General features: G+C 43.2%; 1 protein-coding gene across 1 annotated transcript; it reads right to left on the bottom strand.

The window, feature by feature from the left end:
- Nucleotides 1–6,546: 6,546 nt before the first annotated feature.
- On the bottom strand, nucleotides 6,547–9,814 carry LOC124281250. The gene is made up of 4 exons (XM_046717278.1): nucleotides 9,659–9,814; nucleotides 7,727–7,879; nucleotides 7,381–7,423; nucleotides 6,547–6,729 (listed from the first exon to the last, which is right to left on the bottom strand). Exons 1-4 carry the CDS (start codon nucleotides 9,812–9,814, stop codon nucleotides 6,575–6,577), a joined length of 507 nt encoding a protein of 168 aa, XP_046573234.1. The 3' UTR covers nucleotides 6,547–6,574.
- Between the last annotated feature and the right edge of the window lie 468 nt (nucleotides 9,815–10,282).

Here is a 10,282-nt window from a genome sequence, read left to right as displayed (position 1 = left end):
CGGGTCTTCGCATTGAGTATTTTAAATTTATTTAAATTATGAACAGTTGGATGATGGCGGAAATAATGTTCTGCCTTTTCCTTGCTTTTCTGGCTTGTCTGCAGTCTGTATTAAACCATGGTTTCCGTACATGTGGAGTTGTAGAGGACTTTGGTATACACTCATCAGCTATTTCCTTTAAAACGTCAGCAAAAAATCTGAATGGGATCAGGTACGTCACTGAAGAATTCAGGTCGTAATTTCGATTTACATATAGTTTGGAAATAGGGTCCAGTTAGCCTTCGAAAAGTTCCATCTTGTATATGATGGAGATTCAGATGGAGTTATTTCTGAAAGAATAGTTGGGAAGTGATCACTTCCACAGAGGTCACTATGGACAGACCAATGAAATTCATTTAGGAGGTTAGAGTCTGCAAGAGACAGATCTAGAGAAGAATAGGTTCCGGTTGCAGGATGCAGATAGGTGCTTGAATCATCATTGTATATACATAGATCATTATTGGAGATAAAATCTTCTAATATTTTACCTTTAGTATTAGTGTTATTACTACCCCATAGCGGGTTGTGACCATTTAGGTCACCCATAATAACACAGGGCTTCGGGAGTTGGTCATAGAGTGACTGTAGATCAGTCTGCTGAAGTGCCCATGAAGGCGGAATATATACAGAGCATAATGTAAATGCCACACCCAGAGTAAGTCGCACTGCAACAGCTTGGAGGTTAGTTTTGAGTGTAACAGGACTGTGAATAACACCCTGCCGTACAAGTATAGAAGATCCTCCAGTGGCCCTATCACCAAGAGGAGAAAAATAATGATAGGCTGTAAACTGGCGTAAAGTAAAATTGTCCGTCTGTTTAAGATACGTTTCTTGCAGACAGAATGCTGATGGCGTTAAATCCTGGACTAATAGCTGTAGTTCGTTAAAATTTGTCCGTAGACCTCTACAGTTCCACTGCACGATATTAGTAAAATGACCTATCTTTTAGGTGGATTGATGGGGACCTACCCTCACTTTTGGATGGCGACAAGCTATGTGCCCTGGGATGGATGTTTTCAGACACATCCATCTCCTCGAGTGAACCATATTTATTGAATAAGTTTATCCGATTTTCTGAACCCTTGGGTGGTCTGCCACTCTTTTCCCAGTTCCTGTTCTCGGTTTGCCAGTACTTTTGCCTTCGAACTTGTTTCAGAACGAGTCTGTTCTGTAGAATGTGACACTGTGCGTTCTTCATCCTGAACTGTAGATATCATCATAGTGTTAACACTTGTGTCTGAAGTCTGAGTAGATTGCTCAGGCGTGAGAAGTTTAGGGTTATCAGTTTTAACCCAAGTCAGCTCAGTTTGACATTGAATTGACAAAGTGGATACTTTAGGCACGGTTTCGGAAGGTAATCTGACGACTGATGCATAAGTTTCGTTAGGTAGTGTTGACTCCACAATCTTTTAGCATCAGTAAAGCTAATGTTTTGAGTGAATTTAACTTTGTTTATTTCCATTTGCTTTTGCCATAATTTACAATCCTTGGAAAAGGCTGAGTGATTGCCTGAACAATTTGTGCATTTTTTTACAGTACTAGTGCAGTCTTCCGTCACATGAGACCTCTCGCTACAGTGAGCACACGTCACTGGATGTGTACAGGTGTTAACACCATGACCATATTTTTGGCATCGAAAACACCTCAATGGATTTGGGATGTAGACTGCAACTGTGATACTACAGTAACCAACTTTAACAGACTGAGGCAGACTTGGAGTTGAGAATGAAAATAGGTATGTGTTTGTCGGAATTAGTTCGTTGTTTTTGCGGGTGGTAAATCGTTTGACATATGTCACACCCTGATCTTTCATTTCCGATACAATGTCCAGTTCTGACATGTCAGCTAGCAAACGGTCTCTGTCTCTTATAATGCCTTTGCATGTGTTCAAGGTTCTATGGGGAGTGACTGAAACAGGGATGCCAGCAAAAGTTTGCATTGTCAATAGGTTCGATGCCTGCTGTTTTCGACTGCACTCAATCAGTAGAGAGCCTGAACGTAAGCGTTTGATGTTCTTAACATCGCCTGCAATGCCATATATCCCCTTAGAAATTATAAAAGGGTTCAACTTGAGTGGAGTCTTGTCAACAGTGTCAAGAACAAGGAAACGTGGCCAATTTTCCGTAAGTGTGGATTCATTCTCTTCATTGTCATTGTCTAGTTGTCGTTTGGTCTTTTCGAGGGAGTTTGGTAAGCCATGTTGAGTTAGTAATTGTTTCATCATCCGAGCTCCCCACCCACCACCACGGAGTATCATGAAGACAGTGCTAATTACAAGTGGGTCTCCGACTTGCAGCACCAGGGATACCCGGATGACATACTCAAGCAGAACAAATGAAAAATCAATTATTTTACCAGATTGGCCCATGAGCCACCGCCTTCTGGCACCAGCATCTAGGCAAAATTTCACAAATTTGAAAATCCATATATATCACAGAGAAGATACACAAAACAAAACATGTCAATATTGTGTCCAAATAAAACCAAGCCAAATAATGTTAGAGCAATGAAATTTAGTGCTCAGGGCTCGGCATGACCAGCCGATTGGTTGAACCGGGCCCATTCAACCACCCGTCTAGGTGAAGTAAGGGGCGAAGTGGTGTGTTGGGCAAAGGAACACTGTTCCTGGAACCAGTGCCCTCAACCACCAGACTCCCGTCCTCCACCGACACAGGGGCGCAACCCACGGCAAACGGGTTGGTGGACCAAAATATCCCCCCCCGGGTCCACAACGGGGGGGTTGAAAGGCGCTTAGCGTGACCCAGCACCCACCACGAGGAGGTGGCCTTTCATGGGTGCCTTTCACCAAATGAAATAACTCGCACGTGCTTTGTACCCGTGTTACCCCGTATGTCTCCATTACGTCAGCAAATGCCATACCTTGCACGTTTGGTTTGTATAAACCCGTATGTCTCCATTACGTTGATACTGGTATAAAATGCACGTGATTTTGTGCGCCAAAACCTGTATGTCTCCATTACTTGAACCACGTGTGGTGAGAGGACAGTCGTAAGGATGGACATCGATAGCCCAGATGATGATGACACGTTTTTGACTCAGTCAACATACACAATGCAATAGTTGGATATATCTTCAGATGAAACTGCTCAAAGTTATTGTTGGTGACGTTTTGGAGGGTTTTGGTGACAAAATCACTCAGATGACGAGTTAGTGGCATCTTACATGTATAGTCGCTGAGAAGCAACCAACGTATAAACTGACGGAGGGAACGCGTCGGAGACATCGGTTACCCACAGTTACAGTCGTTTTCACGAGCCGGTTCCTGAGAACATACTGTTCTACAAACCAAGTTCTACAAACCAAAAAGTAAACACGTACACGTTCATTTCGGATGTTTACTTTAATATGATAATTCTAGGACCATTTCTGGTGTCCCTCGTCGTGATGTTGCTGGAATATTGCTAAAAGCGGCGTAAAACCAAACTCACTCACTCACTAATTCTAGGATTTCTTTGAAAAGTATTAAAAGTAACGCTCACGGTACGTGATTTGTTTTGTATGCTTTCTCCGAACATTTATAAAGTGATTGTTAGAATAATTATTACCTTAAATCTTACTCGTCTCTTAGAGATTTTCAGAAAGATTCAGAGATGTTACAACGACATGTCCAGATTCGTTTTGTTAATTCTGTTAGCGATTGTGTTTAAAATTTATGACCGTTCTCAGTTTACTGTCTGTCGTCAGTTTCGAACACCTTTAAGTATCTAAAGTTGAAGTCTAGTGTATAGTAGTTTATGATATCATATACTCTATATCTTATCATTTGACTTTTGACCTTTCAGGTTTGCCGACAGCACAGTATCAAAAATGAAATAGGCGACAACTTTAAATCTTGGCAAAGTAACAGAAACAAACTAGCAGCGGATACTTCCAGGAACCTAAGCTTCATTATGGTACCACTGGAGGAAATGAGTGTTGACGAACGTTTCCAGATTTGTCTGTGAGGTGAAGAAGACGGACGGCACTGATTTCACGTTATATGGACTTGTGATCTGCCTCCTATTACAACATTGGCAAAGCCTACAAGTTCCTAACTGATGACGCCCTTTTGTAAATAAAGAACACCCTTGATAACATGATGAACCGTCGCGCTAACGATCCACTCAGAAAGCCACCGGTTCAAGCCGAAGTGATCAAATCAGAGGAAGAGGAAGTTTTATGGGCAAAAGGAGTTCTTGGGAGTGATAACCCTAAGCACTTATTGGATACTATCTTCTACGTGGTGGGGACTAATTTCGCCCTCAGGGGTGGCCAGGAATACCGGAAGTCAAAAGGACTTCTCAGTTTTCGTTATCGTCTGATCAACACGAACGTCTGATCTATACTGAAGACGTCTTATCTAAGTCCAATCAGGGGGGCCTTAAGCATCGGAAGTGTAAAGCAAAATCTGTGAGGGCCTATGAGAACGTTGACAAGTCAGAAAGGTGTTTGGTTGAACTCTTTGAAAACTATATTTAACCCATAGACCACCCATCAGTGACCCCTTCTATTTGCGACCATTACGAAAACCAATGGGCGACGTATGGTACAGCAGTCAAGCAGTTGGCCGCCACAGTCTAGCTGCAATGGTGTCTGACATTTGCCAAAGAGCTGGATTGACCGGACACAGGACCAACCACTCACTACGCGCCACAGCCGCCACTCGTTTGTTTGAGGCTGGTGTTGACAAGCAATTGATATGCGAGGTAACTGGGCACCGGTCTTGAAAGCGCAGTGAGGAGCTATAAGCGTTCCATCTCGGCTCAAAAAAGGAAGTTGCAAGGTCAAGCTTCAGTTCTTGGGTCAGTGAGGTCTACTACGTGCTCTTATACCAACATACATGTAAATAAGTGTGACGACTGTAAAAAAACCCAAACCATTTCTGTTAGCGTGAATGTCAACAAACTAATTACTGGGACAAAATAAAAAAACCGATCAACTGTAAAGATGTGTTTGTTCCACTTTGGTAATGAAAAATATCTGATGTTAGTAATTCTCCATTACTGAAAGGTAATGCACACATCTGCAATGACCAAACAGAGCAGGCGTATTATAATTAGGTATATAGAGGAGCTACCTCTTGTCTGTCATCTCACATGTTATAACACGTTACAATAAGACCAGCACTTGTGTGGACAGCATTCCTACCCTGGATACTCAGGCTGTTTAAGGAAACTTGACAGTTGTTGCAGTGAGATGAATACTACCATCTCTGTCTTTATTGGCATAATCAACGTATTACAAGTAGAATACTGCCTTGAATTGGCTCAACAACAGTGACTGTAATACATTTCTCGTGACATAAGCGACCAATTTGATTTCCATGAACCATACGACATCTGTGTTGCAAGGATATATGTTAAAGCAACTCGTGCTTGTCGTAAGGGGCGACTAACGGGATTGGGTAGTCAGGCTCACTGACATAGTTGACAAAACTGCGTATCCCAATTGCGTAGGTCGATGCTCATGCTGTTGATCACTGGATTGTCTGGTCCAGACTCGATTATTTACAGACGGCCGCCATACAGCTGGAATATTGCTGGAGTGCGGCGTAAAACTAAACTCACTCACTCACTCCTTTAGGTGATTTATTGAAGGATCTGAAACAATACAAGACTAATATGATATGTTTTAAAGAAAATACATGTTTAATGAATAGCCCTTATTTCATCAATATTCAGAAAGGATGAGTCAATAACTGTGATGTTCATGTGACTGCTTGATACGTACTTTTATCAACTGCCTGCAGTATATTATATACATTAGCGTTAACGACATTACATGACAGCTGATACCTCCTGTGTCCCGGCCACCCTGATGTGATGCACTGAGTGTTGGGAACTGACCATATCGATATTTTCCAAAACCCTGATTGCCATGGGAGCACAGTGTCAATACTGGTCTGAAGTTACTGAGACAGGCGGTCTCATAGCGCTGTCAACATCATTCCACTCTTTCGGTATGTGAGGTGAATGAATACAACTAGTTTTCATCATTGATTCATACAGTGAAAGTAGGATCTTGTATAACTATAAGTGGCAGAATCATTTCAATATTATCAACAGTAAGACATCTGTGTTGAAAGGATATATCTTGAAGAAGCTTGAATTTAGGAGAAATGTTTTTGACTCAGGAACATCCACAAGCATACCTTATATTTCCATATGTGATAATGCAACAAAACCAAAGACGGGAAGGATAACAATATATGGATGAACGTCTTTATTACAGTGAGAACGACGTTTCGGAGCAGGTTCTAACACCGTCATCCAGCAAGTGATGAGCCTACATCGACACGGCGCTCTCGCTGTAACACATGGTTGTTCATCTATTTATTGTTATAATTCCTTACTGCTCCAACTTCTAAATGCCTCCAACAGAAGAAAACCATAAACGTCAGAAATAGCAGAGAGATGCCCCTTGCTGGATTATTGCTACAAGCACTGCAGTCACTTAATCACACCCCCAATATAGCATTGTGTCATGAATGAGGAGAAACATCTATGATATCTGTGGACATGAGCCTCTTTATTTTCTACTTCGGACAGCAGACCGCGAACCGGTCAGCGGGGTCGATGTTACAGAAACTCTGTTCCGGGCAGTCCACATGGTTGGGACCACGCCCACAGAACAGGTTGTCCCCATTGTTGTCAACCTCTGGCGTTCCGTTATCGGGACACAGCTCAAGGCCTGAAACATGGACAAATCAGGACGAGATATTGAGGTGTCTTCATCTCACCATGTGCAGACCAGACTTATATTTGACACGAAGATGAAAGATTCGGGCTATCAGCATAGAATGAATAACTTAACACATTTAAATGCAGACAATACAGACTTTTCATAAATCAACGATCATTTGTTATAGTATCATGTTTTTAGGTGTCCTTCAGTCCAGTTACGATCAATAATCTCTCATTTAGTCGTGATACAGTCGAACTTCACCCCCTGAGGGACTTTCTGTGAAAACACCACACACACACACACACACACACAAACACACACACACACACACACACACACACACCACCACCACCACCACACCACACACACACACACACACCACAACAAAAAACACACACACACACACACCACAACAAACACACACACACACCACAACAAAAACACACACACACCACAACAAACACACACACACACCACCACCACCACCACCCAACACACACACACACACCACACACACACACACACACACCCACACCACCACCACCACACCACCACACACACACACCACAACACACACACACACACACACACACACACACACACACACATATATATATATATATATGTACCAGTAAAAATTCTGTAAACAAAGCTGACCTTTCTTTTTTGCATCTGTGCTCTTGAGTAGACACGCCAGCACCTGTGGGGCAGAAAACAACATTCAGTTGTCATTTAACAGACATTAGTCACAAGATGTAGTCAAAAGGTTTTGTTTGTAACAAAAGGCTGTGTTTAAGGGTCGGGATGATATGCCATGTTGTAAGATCAAAACCGAAAAAAGTGACAGACACATCGGCAGATGTCCTTGAGAAGATTCCCCACGTTTCACGACAAACTGACATAGATGCTGTAAATCAGCAGAACGACAGAAAATACAAAATTGTCCTACCAGCATAAACCAGAAATATTTCATCGTAGTCTTCTGTTTAATAGGGCAGTTTACCAGTGCGCTTCTGTTACAGTAGTCGTATCTCGTGGAGACGCAGTTCGTGTAGTGCTCGGCGGAGCTGTTTAAAACCCGGACCATGAAAGGTCTTCCGTGCTGGCGGGTAATACTATAAATGGATTGCAAAATATTCAAACGAAACGTGCGCACCTGCACCAGATGCACCTCCAGCGTTAAGAAGTGTATGGTTTTGCCCAAGAGGTTGAGTTTGAATCAAAATCAACAAAGTTATGAAAAGATAACTGTTGTAAACTACAGAGTGTCTTCATGCGATGTGTTTTCTTTGATATGTCAGATTTCATGTGCCCGTTTGATTGTTATGTGAGTAGGTGCATGTGGGACAGTAGTTTGCGAGAGAGATGTGATGTGGCTTTGCAGTCCATGAAGCAGAGGGCCGATGCAGTAAACTAATAATAACATGTACATGCAAAACACCCAAAACAAATCGCATCACATGTCCACACGACAGGTATGGGTGATCTCCTCTGATAATATAACCACATTCACTGCACCCAGACTATCAACATACATCAGATTTCTGGTCACAGAATTAATAAAATAGCCCACAACTGACCACAAATAAACTCTAAATACCCCGTAAAGGTAAACGTCCAAACCCTGTGCACCATACTGAACCAGAAAACAAATACTTTATCTAATATATTCTCCGCTGTAAGCAGCAACAACAATTTTACTCAAGAATTAAAAAACAAACTTAATTCTAAATAATCTCGGGAGGAGCACCATCACAATTTTATGATCGAAGAAGTGTTTCAAGTCCTACATAACCGAAAAAGGGAACGGATATCGCGAGTCATCTCTTCCTCCCACCAAATGATATAGCAGCGTCTCCAAAAACCTGTAAAAACTTGATCATATCAATTCCAAAGTCAAATAAGCCGACTGATGGGGCATCCTCGTATCGGCCCATGTCCATTACTTCCAGTCAAAGTGAAGTTATGGAGGCCATGGTTTGAAACAGGCTCCAGCACATTGCTGAGGTCAGTGATGTAAACACACAGTATCAGGGTTGGTTGTGGTGGGTTTACCGGTGGATCTGTAATACATATATACAGTGTGATACATTGACAAGGTCAGTGATGTAGACACACAGTATCAGGGTTGGTTGTGGTGGGTTTGCCGGTGGATCTGTAATACATATATACAGTGTGATACATTGACAAGGTCAGTGATGTAGACACACAGTACCAGGGTTGGTTGTGGTGGGTTTGCCGGTGGATCTGTAATACATATATACAGTGTGATACATTGACAAGGTCAGTGATGTAGACACACAGTATCAGGGTTGGTTGTGGTGGGTTTGCCGGTGGATCTGTAATACATATATACAGTGTGATACATTGACAAGGTCAGTGATGTAGACACACAGTACCAGGGTTGGTTGTGGTGGGTTTGCCGGTGGATCTGTAATACATATATACAGTGTGATACATTGACAAGGTCAGTGATGTAGACACACAGTATCAGGGTTGGTTGTGGTGGGTTTGCCGGTGGATCTGTAATACATATATACAGTGTGATACATTGCCGAAGTCAGTCTCTAAAAACCTGTAAAAACTTGATCATATCAATTCCAAAGTCAAATAAGCCGACTGATGGGGCATCCTCGTATCGGCCCATGTCCATTACCTCCAGTCAAAGTGAAGTTATGGAGGCCATGGTTTGAAACAGGCTCCAGCACATTCCTGGACTTTTCAAAGGCGTTCAGTGTGGTTTGGCACAACGGGCTAAATAACAAAAATATGTCTCTCTGGACAAATGATAATTAAAGAATGGCACCCCACTAAGTCCAACCCTTTTTACCATAATGACAGATGATCTCTTTGAGGAATCTCCTCTAAAGTAAAAGTTTGCGGAGAGCTTATATGCTACTCAAGCAACACCCTTCGCTGCCATGTAGGCTCTAACCGTGGGGTCTCCAACACCCTTCGCTGCCATGTAGGTTCTAACTGCGGGGTCTCCAACACCCTTCGCTGCCATGTAGGTTCTAACTGCGGGGTCTCCAAAACCCTTCGCTGCCATGTAGGTTCTAACTGCGGGGTCTCCAAGACCCTTCGCTGCCATGTAGGTTCTAACTGCGGGGTCTCCAACCCCTTCGCTGCCATGTAGGTTCTAACTGCGGGGTCTCCAAGACCCTTCGCTGTCATGTAGGTTCTAACTGCGGGGTCTCCAACACCCTTCGCTGCCATGTAGGTTCTAATTGCGGGTTTCCAACAACCTTCGCTGCCATGTAGGTAACTGCGGGTTCGCTGCCATGTAGGTTCTAACTGCGGGGTCTCCAACACCCTTCGCTGCCATGTAGGTTCTAACTGCGGGGTCTCCAAAACCCTTCGCTGCCATGTAGGTTCTAACTGCGGGGTCTCCAACACCCTTCGCTGCCATGTAGGTTCTAACTGCGGGGTCTCCAAGACCCTTCGCTGCCATGTAGGTTCTAATAGCGGGGTCTCCACGACACTTCGCTGCCATGTAGGTTCTAACTGCGGGGTCTCCACGACCCTTCGCTGCCATGTAGGTTCTAACTGCGGAGTCTCC

Source organism: Haliotis rubra, unplaced genomic scaffold (genome assembly GCF_003918875.1).
Source record: "Haliotis rubra isolate DU_JTF1 unplaced genomic scaffold, ASM391887v1 Scf281, whole genome shotgun sequence".
NCBI classification, from domain to species: Eukaryota; Metazoa; Mollusca; class Gastropoda; order Lepetellida; family Haliotidae; genus Haliotis; species Haliotis rubra.
The sequence above is the reverse complement of the archived record's forward strand: the minus strand, read 5'-3'. Positions and strand labels throughout refer to the sequence as shown.